This window comes from Chrysochloris asiatica, unplaced genomic scaffold, assembly GCF_000296735.1.
Source record: "Chrysochloris asiatica unplaced genomic scaffold, ChrAsi1.0 scaffold00087, whole genome shotgun sequence".
NCBI classification, from domain to species: Eukaryota; Metazoa; Chordata; class Mammalia; order Afrosoricida; family Chrysochloridae; genus Chrysochloris; species Chrysochloris asiatica.
The window spans coordinates 7,081,995-7,102,011 of NW_006408605.1; the positions used below are offsets into that span (position 1 = coordinate 7,081,995).

The window sequence follows — 20,017 nt, forward strand, 5'->3', positions numbered from 1 at the left end:
GTCTTGGGCGCCAGACAAGGGTAAACTAAAGCCTTCTCAGATAGGAGACCCCACTGAAGGAAGGTTGGGACCAAGATGGTGCCATAGGAGACTGAAGGACCCGCCCACCTCCCCACCCCCGGCCGAACCTGCAATTCCCCTCCCAGCCGCAGGGGGCACTGCAGGCCCTGGGGAAGTTGGGGCGGAGCCCTACGAGGGGCCCGGAGCTGCCGTCCCGCTCCAGAACGCGGGGGGCGCTGTGCGGGGCCAAGACTGCGGCTCCGCTCCCGACCACGGGGGGCGCTGCGCGGCGCCGGTGGTTGGTGGTGGCTGTTTGTTGGGGGGGTGGGGGGGGTGGAGGGGAGCCGCGGCCGCGGGTGGTGCGGAGGGAGGCCTTGCGGGCGGATCGGGAGCTTGGCGGTGGAGGTGGTGGGAGGTGGTGGGCTGGAGTGCGGGTCCGGGCGGCCCTGGCGATGGCGGACGCGGCGGCCTCCCCGGTGGGCAAGCGGCTGCTGCTTCTGTTCGCGGACACCGCGGCCTCAGCCTCGGTCTCGGTACCCGCGGCGGCGGCGGCGGCGGCGGCAGGCGGAGATCCAGGGCCTGCGCTGCGCACTCGGGCCTGGCGGGCTGGCACGGTGCGGGCCATGAGCGGGGCGGTGCCCCAGGACCTAGCGGTGAGTGGCGGCCGAGTTGGGCACTCGAGGCCGGGGCTGAGGGGCCTGCGGCGGCCTCCCCGGGGGCCTTTGTGAGGGGGTGATGGAGTGGGGGGGCCCCAGCTCCGCGCCCCCCAATCTCCTCAGCGCCCCCCGTCGGCTCCTAGACACAGGGAGCTCGGGCCGGCATGGCTTCCGCGTCGATGTGCGCGTCCCGGTTCCCCTCGGGGAGCAGTCGGGGCGCCCGGAGTTGCTGCTTCCAGCCGGCAGGCCCCACCTCCTGGGCGACCCCTATCTGGGCATCGCCACCACCACCCCCCACTCCCAAACCCTCGAACCCTGTGCTCCCGGTCCCCTCAGAGTTCGGCCGGTGCTGCCGCTGCCTCTTGGAAGACGCGGACCTGCGGTCTGTAGTCTCTCCAGGAGGACCAGAGCCCTGTTCCCGTTCTCCCGGAGCCCCGAATGGGGCGGGAATGTGGGCATTTGTGGGAGGCACAGGCTGCCGTTGGAGCTGCTCGAGGCTTGTTATCTGGCAGTTACTTCCTCCTTGTCTGAGCCGTGCTCGGCCTGGCGGTCTCCAGAAATACCACCTCTCGAGAGTCTTCGGGGCTCTCTCTTTGCGCTTCTGGGTGACAGGAGCGCAGTTGTGGCTGTTTTTGATAAGTTTGAGATTTGTCTTGGCTGCCGAATGGGGCTACTGGAGGGTTTTTTAAGATCCCAGTTCGTCTTTCCTCCAGCCTCAGGAGAGCTTTTGTTTGGAAACTTTGTTTTGTGGCTTGGTCGGTTTCGAATACATGACTGGTGAATTTTGTGATTAAAGTTGTTTAGTAGTTGTTCAACTTGCATTCGGAACCATGATGTATTATTTTGTTAATGTGGCGGCAAACTCTTGCCTTTGAGCTTCTGTAAGCCTCTTCTGTTTCCTCATTCTGATAGCGGGCTTATCTTTTTAGTGAGATAAAGCTATGAAAAATAGAATTCTTTTGGAATGTAATAGATCAGCAGGCAGAAGGTAAATTTTCTTGATGAACTTGTTCGTGCAGATATTTTTATTCACTGTAAACGACTGCTTTTTGTGAGTTTTGGAAGTAATCTGGTTTCTGACACTCATTTTTTTACCTACTGATTGACATTGTGAAGTTCCCGACTCCTCCAACTCCCATATACAAACTTCATGGGTTTGGGCTTGTGGCTGTTCTTAGGCCTCTGCTTCTGCCGCTTGAATTCATTTTCTTTGATCTTCCTCCATGCTCTTTCTGTAAGAAAGGCATCTAGGTTATTTATGAAACCTCAGTGGGGCAAATTTGTAAAAAGATACAGAAGTGGGCTTGAGGATTAAGAAGGGGATTTGGAGAATAATCTAAATTCCTTTGCACCCTTTTTATAGAATGATTTTTCTCTGCTAGGTGGGATAGAAGTGTCTTTCTCAGATTGAGTAATTCTCTCTAAGCCCTCGATGCAAAACCATTATATGCAAACTTTGATTTATGGCCTAGTTTGCTCTAGCTTTTCAGTCTGAATTTTGTTTTCTAGTTCTTCCGTGGTTCTTTTCTCCATCAAATAAATTGCTAATGAGCCCTGCACCTGAAATGGCTACCAGTTACCATTCACTTCAGTTCCTGTGTTCCCTAGAGACAGAGGTTTTTGAAGCTCACTGAAAAGCTGGAAACTTTCTACTAAACTAAATATTTTTCCATTAGGCTCATTGAGTTGGTATCTCAAACCAAGTTAAAACTTGCTGTGACTCTTGAAAAATAAAAGCAAGGTGTACATTAGAACTGAGTTGAGCTGTATTCATATAGAAGCAAAATCAGATTTGGATTTTGAAACTACATTTATGTTTGTATGTATGTAGAGGGACACTTATGAGAAAACAACGAAATTCAGAGCCTTTAAAATAAATATTTTACCAGCCTGCAAAATTGCTCAAGAATTGTTTTCACTATAATGAGGTTCTATTAATGATAATTACTAGTATAGAATCAGAGCTAGCTGCTTTGTTTTCCTATTTAATTAGAGATTTCCTTTGGACCCTGAGATTGTGGACTTCTCCAATTTGCACCACACACTGTAGTAAACACATCGGTCCTCCAATCAAAAGTGCTCTTCCTGTACTCAAGGGTGGAGTTTGCAAGCAGCCGGCCTATGATTGGGCAGGTTTTCATTCAGTTATGTTGAAGATGTTTTCAGGCATGCTTGGTTTTGAGTAAAGCATAGCAGGGCGCCCCCTGTTAAAGAATGAGTAATTGAAGGTTGAATGAATGAGTTTCTGAAATAATTGAAAACAGAATTCTTAATTTTAGGCTCCATTAATACCCACTTTCTAAATATGTTTTGATACAGAAATCCTTCAAAATATAGTACTGATACATTTAATTAACACTTTTTGGGAAACAGTAGCAAAGCTATGTGCTATCTTAAGATGAAATATGAAAAATAGGCAAGTCAGGGTCCTACTGATGGGTGTTTTGTTGGCTAGAGTATGATAGGTGGGCATCTCCACCATTAAAGCTACGTTGACAAGTAACTATTGAGTTTTTTAGCTGATGTAAGAAAACAACTCTTTATTTTCTTCATGGAATTACAGCTATATTTGTGTTTCAAAATAACCCTATTATGTTAAAAGCAAACTCCTGTGACCAAATTAGTTAAATGGATTTTATGCATTTATTTCTGACTTTCCTGACCTGGTATCCTCTTTGTGTTACTTTATCATTACTAGCTTATATAAATTTCAGAAAAGTTGGGACCCTCACATATGTACTAGGTATGGTAGACAAACAATTGTGATAAAAGCATAATTTGCATTTTGTAAAATGTCAAAGCCAAAGAATGTATGCACAGAAAAAGTCAATAACTGCCATCCCACCTTCCCCCAAATAAAGGTAAATTATTTTTACTCATTTTAATGTTGTTAGTGCCATCCAGTTGGTTCTGACCCATAGCGACCCTGTATAGTGTTTCCAAGGATCAGCTGGTGGGTTGGAACTGCCAACCTGGCGATTCAAACAGACCTTGCAGTCCAGTGCATTATCCTGCAGCGCCACACCAGGACTCCCTATCTTTCTTAATACTACTACCAAAATGGGTCCTGGTGTGGTGTAGTGGGATAAGCACTAAACTGCTGCTAACCTGAAGGTTGGTGTTTGAACCCAATCTTTCCTGAAAACCCTATACAGGGTTACTGTGAGTCGTACCCGACAGGATGACACTTCACAGCAACAACACTACCAGAATAAATATCTGTCTATAGAAAAAGATTCTTACATATATCAAGTGTTGAAGTGGTGTTTTTGTTAGTTTTTAAGCAAATTATATCATACTACATATTTCTCTGCAGCTTCCTTTTTTTCCCATTTAACATATCATGGGTATTCATATATTAATAGCTGTAGATTTTACTCAGTTTTTTTGATAGCCACATTATATGTAATGCTGCTGTTGTTAAGTACCAGTTCCCAACTCATAGGGACCCTGTATAGGTTTTCTAAGGAGCAGTTGATAGGTTTGAACTGCTAACCTTGTGGTTCACAGTCTGGTGGTGATCCTATAGTGCTGCACCAGGAGTACATTTTATATAATAGATGTACTATAATTTATTCATTCCCCTTTTGATGGACATTCAAGTTAACTGTTTTGGGGGCACTAAAAATATACACATATCTTTATATCATCATGGTTTTATTTCTCTAGTGTTAGTAATACAGGAGTGAGATTGTTAGGTTGAAGGGTTATTTTATTAGGTAATGTCAGGTTATTTTCTCATAAGATTGTAATATTTCATACTCCTACTAGCCATGTATGTAATGCTTGTTTCCCTTCACTCTTGCCATTCGGGGTGTCAGTCTTTCTCATTTTTTTGTCAGTCTGATAGGTGTGGGGGAAAGTATATAGCATTTCTGTGACTACTAATCTTTTTTTTTATGTTTATTGGTCTTTCTTATTTCTTTTATGAATTATCCATACATACCTTGAGCAAAAATGGGCTTAAGCATGGCAACAGTTGTGAGGTTGGCCCAGGGCCCGGTAGTGTTTCGTTCTGTTGTGCATAATAGAGTTGCTATGAGTCAGCACTGACTTGATGGCACCTAACAACAACAACCTTTTTCCCACTTAAAAAAAATGAGAGTTGTCTTATCTCTCTATATAAGTCTGTGCATATTAGGGGTATGTCAAGTGTATTGTAGTAATTTTCTCTCATTTGTTTTTTGACTTTGCATATGGCTTGTTTTAAAGGAGCCCTGGTAGTGTAGTAGATTACAAGCTGGGTTGCTAACAGAAAGGTCAGTAGTTCAAATCTACCAGTCGCTCTTGAGAAAGGTGAGGCTTTCTGCTCCCTTAAATGGCTATGAGTCAGAGCTGACTTGATGGCACTCATGGCTTGGTTTCAGCCCTGCTGTGGCACTGTAGGTTAAGCACTGGACTGGTAACTGAAAGGTCAGCAGTTCAGACCCATTGGCTTCTCTCAGAAACCCTATACAAGATGGTGGTGGTTGTGGTTATGTGTCGTGGAGTTGTTTCCGACTCATAGCGACAACGTATAGGGTTTCCAAGGCTGTAATTCATTACGGGAGCAGAAAGCCTCATCTTTCTCCGACGGAACAGCTGGTAGTTTTGAAATGCTGACCCTGAGGTTAGTAACCCAATTTGTAACCACTACACTACAAGGTAGCTATATGGAAACGACTCAGCAACATCAGTGGCTTTGCCCTACAGACAAATACATTTTTATGTTATCAGCTCTCTTTCTTTACTTTTTTTTTTTTTAACTTTTATTATGAATTATGTGATAGTTTACATGGGAGAACATTAGCTTTACAGTCATCCTATTGTATATATATATTCATAGCTCATTACATTGCCATGGTTACAGTCCCCTCCATGCATCATCAACCAATCAAGGGGTGTACTCTGCAAACCTGCCCCCTGGTGGTCAGCACACAGCCCCTCTCCCTCTGGGACTACCGTCCCCAGCTGCTCCATCTCTCCATGTCAACGTCTTTGCCTCCATCTCTGGTGTCACTGTCTCTCTGGGTAGAGTCCCACACTCTGCTCTTCTCCTTTGATGGTCCCAGGGGTCTCTGCTCCTGGCTTGTAAAGTCAACCACTTCCTTCATTTTGCTACAAAACGTCTGCCTTTACATTTCCAACCCTCACAGTCAGTCCTGATAATTATATTAATTATTCACTATTGTACCATATGAGTGCTATCCCCATCTCCTTTCAACAGTCATACCCAGACAGATTGGATACTACTCAGTGGAGAGTCTACCTTCCTCCACACCCGCTGGATCTAGGTTCCCTCTTGAAAGCTTGTAAGCCAGTCACTACTTGCCTTTGTAGGTAGTCAATGTCCAAGTTGCCCATCCCTGTCAACCCTGTGTATTGAGGGGGTGTGTGTGGGAATGATCCTCGCTGTAAAGATTTTGTTCCCTCTTTTTAACTACTGCATCCATAGGTGTAGGTCAAGTTCATCAAATTGTATCAGATTACTCTTTTTTTCCTCTTCTTTCTCATTCTAGTTAAGCTCTGATCATCCAGCCATTGAAGCCAGGTCAAGTGGGTATTATCTCTAAGTGTGTGTGTTCTTGTGCATATGCCCTCACTTCTTATCAGCTGGACGCTTCACTTTCCACTCTAGTCCTCTGTGGCTATGTCACTGACTCTGCCCAAGAATCCCCAGGTTTTGCCAAACTGCTGGCCAACCAGGTCTCCATCCGAGTTCACAGGAGTCTATTAAACATGGTAGGGCTTAGCTCACAGCTTCATTGCTGTTTTTCCCTCACTTCCTTCTGGGTTTACTTTGTTTTAGGAAAAATGACTTCATTTGAGCCTATATATTCTTCAAATATTTTCACATATTTATTTTTCACCTTTAGATCTTTGGCCCATTCACAATATTTTTGTGCATGGCATGTGAGGTGGGAGATTTACCTTTCTTTCTCTACTGAGTAACCAACTGTGGCAGCACCAATTTTAGAAACTAAACCATCCTTTTCTTGCTGTGTAGTAGAATTAAAAGATGATTTTAGTAGCATCAGTTTGTTTTGAATGTGTATCTTCGTTAAGTTACTGAGAATTTATAAGAGGAATGAAAGCGTATCTGCCTTATTATTTGTTTTTAATACCTTAATCTTTCATCTCTGTCTGGGGGAAAGGTAGACGCTAAAATGCTCCTTTCCTTTGAAACAACAACAACAACATTTGATTCTAGATAATGTAATAATTATAATAGTGTTCAGCCTAGTACCAGTTTTCGTCTATCTGGGAGTCTTCCAAAGAGAGTGAAAGCAGATCTAATTTTTTTTGCCCTCCTCTCCCATCCACATCCAACCTTTCCTCACTCTCAGGTAGGTGGACTCTAAAATAACCTCTCTGCTTTGTCTGTAGACGATGTAATAATTAAAATAGTCCAAGATGGTACCATGTTTTGAATGTAACAAACCATTATTTATTTTCAACCTATGTTCGAACAAATACAGTCCTGATATAAGAAATATGTGTATAGCCTTAAATGTTTATCCTTAAGTGTCCTTTACTTATAATTTCAAAAGTTAAATAAAAATCAGTGATGCTGTGATAACTTGTGTTCTGTTTATTATAGTAAATAGAATACTTTTTTTGTGGATTAGTGTATGGTTTAGAGAACTTTAAATAAAAATGAAATCATGTTTGACATTATGAATATATACTATTTTATTGTGAATCCTTTTAAGCACACTTTTCGTTTTACTTCTCTAACAGCAGATCTATTTTTGAAATCCTGAGCCACAGTTGAGTTTTTCAGGCACTGGAGTGATTCCTATAATTTATTAATTAAAAATAAAAGAAGAAAAGTTTGTCATAAATGTGTTTGTGTGTGTGTGTGTGTAATTTTTATTAGTGTTATCTCAATTTGTCTTTATAGTCTATTTATTTTAGGACTGTGCCATATGTTTACCATTGATCACGTTATACACTGGCCATTTTATCCAGTTTCTTCTCCCTTGTTGACCACACAATCAGATCTTTCCTCTTTATTATCATTTATTTTTAAGGTACTTGTTTCACCAATTCCCCACCTGCCTGCCTGGTGAAACATGCCTGGGTCTCATTCCCAACTTGTTCTGCTTGATTTAGTTCCCCCTCCACCTACCACCAGACTACCCCACTAGCACACTAAATGGTGGATAAGTAACTTGGCATTTTTTGTTGTCAGTGGTATTCTCAACAACAGCTGGGGTGGGTTCCTGTAGGCTTTGCTTCTGCAAGGCCTGGGGGACACAACACCTGTTGTTGCTTCTCAGTTTTCCACTGTCTTTGACAGGTTGGTGTTTTTTTAAGCCCTCCTACACCCACTCTTTCATTCTCACTGCCAAGATGTCTTAAAGTCTCTTTCACCCTTGTTCTATAGACGCATAAAACCTGCTTGCTTGTTTAAAGTGACTCAAATGATGTGACCTCTCTCAGTTTTGCAAGGGCAGAAGCTCCATTTTTTGAAATGACTTAAGGGGTAATAGTAATAAGGCTCTAGGGGACTGATTCTCTCTATCTAAACTCCCTGGAGACTGATTTGTAAATCCATATGCAAAGTTATTAATTTACAGTGGGAGATATACCTGTCCAGAAATCTTTATAGAGCTCCCTCCTTGTCTACTCTGGAGACTAAATTATCTATAAGAAGGATCTTTCTTGCTGTTAAGTGCTGATGAGTTAGTTCTGACTCACAGTGACCCTGTATAGTGTTTCCTGGGAGTGGCTGGTGGGTTTGAACAGTCAGCCTTGTAGTTAGCAGCACCACACCGGGACTCCTTAGGAATTGTCAGTTTACATAAAGGGAATTTGTTGGTGTTAAGTGCTGTCAAGTTGGTTCTGACTCATGGCAACCGTGTGTAGGGTTTCCGAGGAGTGGTGGTTGAGCTTGAACTGCCAACCTTGCAGTTCAAACCAACCTTGCAGTCCAGTGCATTAACTTGCAGCGTCACACCAGAACTCCAAAGGATATTTATAACCCTGATTTGGTGATTTTCGAGCTTCCCAAATATAAGGGCTTCAAAAAAATTGGTAGAAAAATTCCATAATCTTTTCATTCCATTTTCCCACAACTTTTTGAACTCTCTTTGTACTTTCTGCCTTCATTGCTCTATTCCCTCTTTGTTTTTAATGTTGCCACCCATTGAAATCCTATCAAGAGGACAGAAAGCCACCCTCACATCCTAGGTGATGCCACACCTCTTTGAAGTCTTTCTGAATCCCTAACATACATTATTTATTTTCTCCTTGCTAGCACTTTGTGTAAATGTCTTCTGGAATGTTTGTGGCAGTCTTTCTTGTTACAGATACATAATACATAGCTTATGTCCTTCTTTGAGGACAGAAAACATATGCGTTTTTCTATTGTTTTAAATGACCTCCCTATCTAAAAAATTAGAATGTTTAGACACCTGTATTAACTTCCACTTTTGGTTTATTATGAGATTTCTACTCTATGACCCTTTGGTATGAGGTATGTATAATCTTTTAAGTGTTTTCTTTCAGATTTGTTTTTATTGATTCCTCTCCCTCCCCTCTCTACCCCCCCCCCCCCACACACACATATACACACACCCACACCACTAATTTATCTTGATTGGGATATTTGGGACTCCAACCCAAGGTACATTTTCCTTTAGGTTTTGTGATTTTTACCTGTGTTGAGTTGTTTTCTTAGAAGCATTTGATGTTTTATTTTCTGATTCGGAAGTATACTGCATGTCTTATTTTATTATTACAAACTTTGCATTATGGGTGATTTTCATTTTCTTAGTGCTTTTCTGTATTTTGAACGGGTAACATGTTTGCTTTCATAATAAACGAAAACAATAAATATAAGGAAACCTTATTAATATAATTTTTGACTGGATAATTTTTCTTTCATTAGATATTGTTTCAGGTTTTAAACTTGGTCCATCATGTTGTGATGAACATTTTTGTGGATACAGCTCTTTCTTTTTTAAGTATTATTTCCTAGGATTATCTCTAGAAGGGGTATTATGAAAATATAAAGTGTGAATATATTCAGGGCTTCAAAAAATACATGGGAAATGGAATGAAAAGAACAGAATTTTTCCAAAAACATTTTGAAACCCCCTCCTATTTAAAAATCAAAAATAATAAAACAAGCTAGTTGCCATAGAAAGGATTCTGACTCTTAAACACCCTATAGAACAGAGTGGAACTGCCCTAGGGTTTCCAAAGCTGTATAGTCTTTATAGAAGCTGATGTCTGCATCTGTCTCCCACAGAGCTGCTGGTGGGTTTGAGCCAGTGATCTTTCAGTTAGCAACCCACTTTCAGTTAGCTTATCCACCGCACCACTAGGTCTTCTTGAACATATTTAGTATTTGCTTAATATATAGCTATGGGGTCCTGGTACGGTGCTACACAATAATGTGCTGAACTGCAAGGTCAGCAGTTCAAACCCACTAATCGCTCCTTGGACTATATAAGAATGACTCAATGGCACTTAACAACAAAAATATATCCATTCATTTTCAAACTAATAGTATGAGTATTCTTAAGGAAATGAGTGTTTATCAGGAGCTTTTATTCTGCTAAAAGCTTTTATCTTTTTATTTCATTTAATCCTACAGACAATCCTTTCAGATACTTACAGTCCCTATTTATAGACAAAGAGGCTAAAGTATCTTGCTCTCTCGGCTACACAGCTAAGAAATGGAGGAGTAGAGATACAAATACAGATCTTTGTGATTCCAAAGTCCCTAAAAGCATTAGATGTGTTTGAGTTTTTATTCAAGTTATCTGTGACTACTTCACATTTGATTCACTCAGAATGTTAGAAAATATTTTTAAATTGAGGGTAATTGTTGGAAAGGTATCTCTTGAATATCAAAGGAACTGTAAAGAGAAAATTATTTTTTGTTTGAAAGACACAGTATTCCAGACATGCATTGTTCCCAACTTGGTTGTTAAGATATCCCATAGTTATGTAAAATCGTTTGTAATAGAGTTCATATTGCATTTGTAAAGTTGATAGGGAAATTGGAAATGGAAAGTTAACCTGGAGGTAAGTTTTTCTTTCTTTTACCCCTTCACAGTCATCACCATATCCTATTATTTTTATCTCTAATTTCTCAGTTGAAGCACAGTAGCTCCATAGATAAGCACTGGACTGCTTATCCACCACAAGGTCCGTGGATCTAGTCCACCAGCCACTCTGTGAGACAAAGATAAGGTTTTCTGCTCCCACAAAGATTTAAAGCCTCGGAAACCCTATACAAGGTTGCTATGAGTAGGAACTGACTCAGTGGCACTTTTCCTTTAGAGGGCATCATCTTTCTGAAACATATTTTGCCATGTCACTCACTGCCCATCTCCCCCCTTAAAACTATCCAAGACTCCCTCAAGACCTATGTTGTTAAGTGCCACTGAGTCGTTTCCAACCTACAGCTACCCAGAATAGGTTTTCTAGGGAGTAACTGATGAGTTTGAACTGCTGATCTTATGGTTCAAACCAACCTTGCAGTCCTGTGCTTATCCTACAGTATCACACCAGGACTCCTAATAGGTGCCTCCAGGGATCAGGCTTGTGAGAAACATCTGGGTGACAGAAGAAACGGTATAGTGGAGATTGGCAACTATAGAGTGCAGGTACTGCCTAAAGATATTCAAATGTTCATTAAAAAAAAATACTCAGCTGGTCAAAGAAGACACTTTTGCCAACCAGTTTCAATTGATCATCGACATTTTTTATTCTGGCTTTCCCCAAGGCGGGAGTGCTGTGGCTTCACACAAAAGTGGTGGACTGTGAGCCACAAGGTCTATGGTTCCAACCTGCCAGCTGATACACAGAAGAAAAATGAGGTTTTCAGCTCCCAAAAAGCCTTATATACCCTTTATGGGGTTGCTATGAGTCGGTGCCAACTCACTGGTATTTAACAACAAAATATGTCATGCAGAGCTCAAAATATGTCATCCAACCTACATTTTAGCTTCCACCATCTGGTAGCGTAGTGGTTACAAATCGGGCTGTGAACCTCACGGTCAGCAGTTCGAAACTACCAGCTGTTTTGCGGGAGAAAGATGAGGCTTTCTGCTCCCGTAAAGATTTACAGCCTTGGAAACCCTGTACAGGGTCGCTATGAGTCGGAACCAACTCCACGGCACCTAACAACAACATCTCTTCACAGACTCAGTCTTTTTTCTCTGCATTTGCACCTGTTGGGAAGTCGTCTCTTTTCTGTGATAATGTAGCATTTCCTTTAAAATCAGCTCAGCTGCTACTAACTCTTCTGTAAAACTGTTCTAGTTTCCCAAGGCATACATCTTCCCTAACCTAACATTGTATGTTCAAATCTTTATTATTACCTTTATTACATTTGTTGTTATTTAGTGCTGTTGAGTTGGTTCTGACTCATAGCGACTCTGTATAGGGTTTCCAAGGAATAGCTGTTGAATTTGAATTGCTGACCTTGTGGTCCAGTGCTTGTCCTACAGCGCCATACCAGGACATAGCTCGGTAATGATTTTTTAACCTCTCTGTTGGCTCATCTAGGGTGTGAGTTCCTCCTCCTAAATGCTCTTATTCACCTTGATATTCTTGGCCCTGACTGTTGTTGTTGTTGTTGTTAAGTGCCGTTGAGTCGGTTCCGACCCATAGCGACCCTGTACAGGGTTTCCGAGGGTGTAAATCTTTATGAGAGTAGAAAGCCTCATCTTTCTCCCGCGGAGCGGCTGGTAGTTTCGAACCACTGACCTTAAGGTTCGCAGCCCGATTCGTAACCACTACGCTACCAGAGCTCCTTGCCCTGACTAGCGCTATGTATATAAATAAGGGCGGTTCAGTGTGTTTTTGTTGAATGAGTGAATGCATGAATAATGTTATTAATTGTAGTAAGGATGGCCTTGGGGAAAGCCAGAAACCAAATTGTTCATGAGCACATAACAAACACAAAGCCCTATCTATATTACTCAGATTACTACCATCTGATTTTATCAAGCTGAAGGCAACTTAATTGATTTTTTTAAACTTATTTGACTTTAATGTCACTAATATGAATATCCCATTACTGTCATTAGAGGAGTCCTGGTGTGGCACTGTAGGATAAGCACTGGACTGCTAACCACACCAACCACTCCTTGGAAACCCTATACAGGGTCGCTGTGCACTTAACAACACTATGAATATATTAATGATAATTAAGATAATTTGAGTCCTGGTGTGGCATTGCAGATAAGCACTGGACTGCTAACATCTAAGTCAGCAATTCAAACCCACCTGATACTCTCAGAAACCCTAAATAGTGTTGCTGTGAATTGGAACCAACACCATGCAACAATAACAATATAAATCATGTTTAGGCCATAAAGACAATTTTTTAATGAAAGCCAAGAGTTTTAACCCTAACTCTCCTTGACACATTTTATATCTAGTTCTTGGTTTCTGGTTGTAGTGTGTACAGTGCTGTTTGCTACTTTTACTTTAATAGTAGAAATTTAAATCAAGTTTTTGTAAAAAATACCATCTCATACTATTCAGTTCTGTTCTGTTTAGATTATCAACTTGATCATCTTTGATTCAACCCATCCACTACCATTGATGTTTGTTAGTTTTTACTAATAATTGTCTTGTGATATGACCACTATCATTTTAAGAGTACAGGTTCTATGTACTTTGATATTAAATGGTTGCTTTGTCTGCATTCTAACTTTTTTGATTGCTACCTAGGAAGTGAGCATACTGCTAGGACCAGAATTAAGCCTTATTGTTGGGAGAACATTTTTACCTATACATATGTTGTTGTTAAGTACCATCAAGTCAATTCCAACTCACAGCAACCCTAGATATAGGGTTTCCAAGGAGCAGCTGGTGAGCTTGAACCGCCAACCTTGCAGTTCAAACTGACCTTGTAGTACAGCGCATTAACCGACAGCACACACTCCATAATCATCTTAAAACAAATTCATATAATTAGGTTAGAGCTGTTGCTTGATCCTAGAATGTATATACTGTGATTTTTGTCAAATTAATGTTTTACTTCATAACCTTTGCCCAGGCAGGTGGGAAGTAATTGCTCTTACATTAGGTACCATAGGATAAAGCATTGCATCACAAGATAGGTTTGAACCACACGGTCAGTGGTTCAAATGCACCAGCCACTCCTTGAAACCCTGTACAAGGTTGCTATGAGTTGGAACCCACTCAGTGGCACTTAACAACAAAAACCCTGATTTTCCAGATAAGTGATGATTTTTTGTAGGATGAAGCAGTGGACCACAAGGTTGGTTTGAACTACAAGGTTGGCGGTTCAAACTCACCCAACTACTCCTTGGAAACCCTACACAAGGTGGCTATGAGTCAGAACTGACTCGACGGCACTTAACAACAGCATGATAAGGCCTGGTATGGTGCTGCAGGTTAATGTGCTGGACTGCAAAGTCAATTTGAACCGCAAGGTTCAAGCTCACCAGTCACTCCTCAGAAACCTTATACAGTGTCACTATGAGTTGGAACTAACTCAAAGTCACTTAACAACAATGTTTATTTTTACAGAGTGTGGTGGCCCCATAGGATAAGCACCAGATGGTGAACCATAAGTTCAGCAGCAGTTTGAGCCCACCAGACACTCTGAGGGAGAAAGATGAGGCTTTCTGCTCCCACAAAGATTTACAGCCTTGGAAACCCTAAACAGGGTCACTGTGAGTCAGAACCGACTTGACAGCAGTTGACAACAATGTTTGATTTTTAGAGTGTGGCTGGCAAAGTAGAACTGAGCAGGTCACCCAATGTCAAGTCATCACAAAGCCTCAGTTTCAGACATTCAGAATGAGACCCAGCCTGGGCATTGACAACACCATGCTTTTTGTGGCTTGCAGGGTCTTGTCTGTCCTCAACCCTCACCGCCTTCTGACATCAGTTTATTTTTGTAATGACACTACTATTCTCCCAGTCTCTGGTTCAGAATCTAAGTCATTTTTTTATTCTCCTCCCACAACATCTCGGAAACCCTATACAGGGTCGCTATGGGTTGGAATTGGTTCAACGGCACTTAACAACAACCGCAACATCCAGCTAGTCATCATGGCTTGGTGATAAAAGGCTCGTGGATCCTGGTCTCACTGCTCCCACGCTAGGTCATGTTAAGAACCCCTCTCCTCCTTCCCTAAAATTCCACTACTAGCTATTGGTTGAGTGCTGTTGAGTTGGTTGCAACTCAGCCACCCTGTATAGGGTTTCCAAGGCTCTAAAATCTTTACAGAAGCATAAAGCCTCATCTTTCTCCTAAAATCAGTTGCACTAATCATGTCTTGATCTGGATCAGAAGCTTTTTAATAACAATTGTACACAGATACATCTTCCATTGGCAGCTGAGTGAAGCCCAACTTTTTCATTTCAGTTTTCAAGGCCTTCTGTATCATCTTTTTAGACATATCTTCCAGTGCTTCCATACTGTGTGCTAGTTTCGTACCATCCCAGAATTTTGAACTTTTGTTGGACCCAGCTCCTACCAATCCTTCTGATCAATTTAAAGTGATTTCTCCTACTTCTGAATATCCAGTATACTATATTTACAGTTATTATATGGCATATGCCCAAATGGTGCTTTGCAACTGACCAAAGTACACGGGTAAGTCAAAAAGTATCGCTGTTAGGGTTCCAGCTCATACATGTATGATTTATTGTAAACCAAATGTGTTTAAAAATGTCTCTGAGATCAGTGGATGGCTACAGACAAGTTCTGTCAATAATATACTTAGCCTCATTAGAGTACCTTCAAAACAAAGGTTCAATTGTGTTCTTGAAGGACACAGGACAACCATGGTGACTTATTTGGAAGAAATTTTAAGAAAAGGAAAAACTGCATTGATGAGGAAAAGTTGTGCTGAGAAATTTTTTCATGAAGATAATGCACCTGCTCGTTCTTCGAGTTTAGCAAGGGCTGTTCTACTGGAATTTCATTAAAACCTTACCCCATCCACCCTAAAGCCCTGATCTTGCCCCTTCAGATGTTTTTCTATTTCCAAACCTCTAAGAACATTGAAAAGAATTTGAGTCTCTTTGTTGTTGTTAAGTACTGTTGTTAAGCGACCCTGTATAGAGTTTCTGAGGAGTGACTTGGTGAGTCTCTTGAAGATGCCAAAACTGCTGTTTTGATGTGATGTAAATCACAGAACTTAGAATTATTATTTGGGGGGGGTGGCCGTTGAGAGAGATGCAAACATCCTAGATGGATGGTATGTTGAGAAACAGTAGCTTCACATTTTTATATTTTTTGTTTAATAAAGGTTTTTATGATTTTTTTTTAATGTTTTATTGTGAATTGTGATAATCTACACGGGAGAACATCAGCTTTACATTCATTCCATCATCCATCATTTCGTTGGTATAGTTATCATCCTGTCCATGCATCCTCACCCAACCAAGGGGTGTACCCTGTAAACTTGCACCCCCCTCCCACCATAGTCCTCAGCCCCTTTCCATCCCCTGATCTGGAGCCCCCAGCCCCACCATCTCTTGACGTTGTCTTCTCTGCCTCCATCCCAGGCCTCACTGCCTCTCTGGGTAGGATTCCGCTCTTCGCTCTTCTCCATTGATGGTCCCAGGGTCCTCCGCTCCAAGGTTTTTATGATTTTTATAGGAACACTTTTTTGAAAATTTACCCTTGTCTTTTTGTATCCATTACCTTATTTAATTATCATAATCATTCTGTGAGGTGTGACTTACCACAAAGGAGAAAACTAAGATTTGAGGAGGGAAAATGACTTGCCCAAGTTTTACATATCAAGAGAAGCTGAGATTCAAATCCAGGCTTCCTGGAACAGAAACCCTAAGCTTTGTTTATTGTACTGGTACAGTGATAGCTGTTAGAGAGCCTGAACTCCATGGGGCTGCCTTGATTTCCCAGGTCTCTCAAGTTTTCTGCATTTGACAGGGTGCAGTCTTAACATTTTTCTGTTGCTCTATTGTTGTTAAGTGCTGTCTAGTTGGTTCCGACTCACAGTGACCCTGTATAGGGTTTCTGAGGAGCAACTGGTGGGTTAGAACTGCTGACTTTCTAGTTCACAGTCTTGTGCTGATCCTACAGTTCTGCCGCTCTGTTGGTGGAAAATATTTGCGTTTTCCTTTTCTGATTTCCACTTACACAGGTTCTGACTTTGACAAGTTTTGCTGTACTACCTTTCTTGATATGAGTCTCCATTTATGTGTAAGTGTGAATGCATCTCTCCATTTGCCTGTAAGTTACCTGAAGGCAGTGACTAGATCTTATCCCCTAGAACATGTGTGTATATATGAATGAGCTCATTCATATATTAAATATAGTACAGTTCAGTATTATTTGAACTTTCTCTGTGAGAATCATGCTTCTTCTCCCTGAGTCTTGCTTCTCCCTCATGCATTTTAAAGTACATATGAAGCATAGTTGATCTAGATGGTAAAAATAGAGCTAATAATGAATTTTACTCCTGGGGTAACTTTTTAGCAAGTATTTCAATTCACAAATAGCCTAATGCTATAGTACAGAGCTGTAGTTCCATACTTTTCAAGTATAAGTATCCTTTATCTTTCATGTAATTCTAATTATAATAATGTTGGTTATATGAGAACATACAAACTGACAAAAGCTATTATGAATATAATGGATTTTAATTTTATTCATCACATAATCATACATGTGAGAAATAATGGTACATGTATGTACAAAACTTTGCTTTCTTAAATAATTGCTGTGTTTTTCTTTTGAATGGCGAGAAGTATGTAACTAACTGACCTTACCTTCATTTTCAGGGTGGGCTTTAGGAAACTCAGTACAAAATATGTCACTTAGTCATAGCAGTTGTGTTGTTGAGGCTCACTTTTCTTGACTCTGATTTTTAAATTTATAGTTTGCATGCATTTTCTAAAAGTCAACTAAAATTCTTTGAAGATGAAAACCAGTTGCCATCAAGTCAGCTTTTCTTCATGGTGTATGTTAGAGTAAAACTGTGTTCTAGAGTTCTACTTTACTATACGTGAAGTCACCGTAAGTTAGAGTGCATTCAAAGGCAAATGGGATGTAGATAAATGAATGCTCAAGCTCTTCTTATGTTGTTGTTAAGTGCCGTCTAGTCGGTTCCGACCCATAGCGACCCTGTACAGGATTTCCGAGGGTGTTATGTTATGCACTGGTCATGTGTATTCTAAATAGTGATATTGTTGCTAAATTCCATCCATTCAGTTCTGACTCGTAGCAATCCTGTGTAGGGTTTCCAGTGAGCACATTATGCGTGTGTCTTGCTCTTTATTCTCTGCTCAATCATGTTCAGAAGTCAGAATTTATATGGAAAAAGCCAAATCTCAGCATAATATTTATTTATTATAATTGTGTTTTTAAGTAGATCTCAAAAGTGGAGTGTTTCTTCTGGGAGGAAGCAAAGCACTGTTGTGACTACAGCATGCCTCAGCTAGCAAATATGAGGTCACTGGCGCCGTGGCACTTTAACAATCCACAAGCTAAGTGTAGGAGGACTTTTTTTTTTAATGTATTTACTTTTTTTTGTACCTTATGCACAGATCACCTATTAAACCTATTAAACATTGTCATTTTCAGTAGAATTGTAAAATATTTTTCTTCTTATTAGAGTATGAGCTCCTTGAGACTAGGAAGTGTGCTAACTTCTGTATTCTTGAATACACAGTGACTTGCACATCCAAAACCTCCAGCTACTATGTATAGAGGTAAATAGGAAGCTAAGAGTTGGGGGCACTGCTAAAAATTATCAAATGACTATAGATAACTCATGTTCCTTACCTCTTTTCATAGTGGACCTGAGAATCTGCTTTCTGACTCTCTGAAGTATAATCAAATTTTATTGAAATCTATTAAAAGAACTTAAACACAAGTTAGTAGAATTTTTTCCAGTCATTTGTTCAAAGCATGGGATTTACTTTTTTTTTTTTTTGTATATTTTACAATGTGAGGTTTTTCCAAATATGACTTCCAAACTTCTTTTTTTTTTTTTTAACAGATATTCGTAGAATTTGATGGCTGTAACTGGAAGCAACACTCCTGGGTTAAAGTTCATGCGGAAGAAGTTATTGTGCTGCTGCTGGAAGGGTCACTCGTATGGGCACCCCGGAAGGATCCAGTCCTCTTCCAGGGTACTCGAATCTCGATTGCACAGTGGCCAGCTCTGGTGAGTCTCTCTCACTGTGTAGGAACAGATTTGAGTTTTATCTCATATAATGTCCCTGTGCTGTGTATTCAATAGCCGAATTCTTTAAAATTCTCCAAAATTGTATACTTTGTCCTTAACACAGTTTTACCCTGAGTTACAAAAGCACAAGCTAGGAGAAATGTTTTCTCCAGTGTCCTCTGAAACTTTCTATAGTGGTGGTGTGCAGGTGAGTTGGTTCTGACTCTGAAACTATAGGGTTTCCGAGGCTGTGAATCTTTATGGGAGCAGAAAGCCTTATTTTTCTAAGAGCAGCTAGTGGATTTGAACTGTTTATCTTGAAGATAGAAGCCTAACACGTAACCCACTATGCCACCAGAGTTCCTTGAAACCTTATATATTAAATAATATTTGATAATACTCTTTTTTCTCTAAATAATTTTTTCACATTTAGTCTTTTTTTCATAACAAGGTTTTGAAAACAGTGTTTGTAATCCTTAAATGTAAAAAAAATTATTAATTGTGGTTTTGGAGTGAAATAAAATATTTGTGTAATGAAATTTAATTCGGGGAGTATCCATTTGTTTCTAGAGTCCTGGTGTGGCTCTGGAGGATAAGCACTGGACTGCTAACCGATGGTTCAAACCTACTATATAGTCCTCAGAAACATATACAGGGTCGCTGTGAGTTGGAATCGATTCAACAACTCCACTTAACAACAACAAGAATTCTATTATTAGCAGATATAGGCAAAAATCGTAGCATTTAAAAAATTGAATTCTCCTGTGACTACTCAAATTAAATACGTAATAATTCAAAACATTTTTTTACCTGTGAGTTGAATATATTATCACTTCTAAATGAACATTTTTTTGTTTGTTTTCTAAAATGTATTTGGGGCCTCTGATGACTTTTTTTTTTTTTTCCTTAAATGTTTTATTGATCTGGATGACTTTTGTAAGCTATTTATGAAATAGAAATATGAATTTACATGTACCTATTCCTGGAGTCCTAGTGTGGCACTATGGGTTAATGTGCCAGACTACAAAGCCATTTGAATTGCAAGGTTGGCACTTCAGGCTCACCAGCTGCTCCTCAGAAAACTCTATACAGGGTCACTATGGGTTGGAACCAACTTGAAGACACTTAACAACAGCAACAACAATTCCTGCTGTGGTGCTCTAGAATAAAGCACTGGATCACAAGGTTGGTTGCTCAAACTCACTAGCTGCTCCTTGAATATCCTTATACAGG

At 40.6% G+C, this 20,017-nt stretch overlaps 1 protein-coding gene across 1 annotated transcript in view; it reads left to right on the plus strand.

Moving 5' to 3' along the window:
* The first annotated feature begins 377 nt into the window (after window positions 1-377).
* The window catches only part of KDM3B (lysine (K)-specific demethylase 3B), a 104,707-nt gene continuing 85,067 nt past the window's right edge, over window positions 378-20,017 (plus strand). The window contains exons 1-2 of the mRNA XM_006866121.1: window positions 378-653; window positions 18,617-18,784. Of these exons, the coding sequence (XP_006866183.1) occupies window positions 453-653; window positions 18,617-18,784 (369 nt within the window). The 5' untranslated portion in view covers window positions 378-452. The remainder of the gene's footprint in view (window positions 654-18,616; window positions 18,785-20,017) is intronic.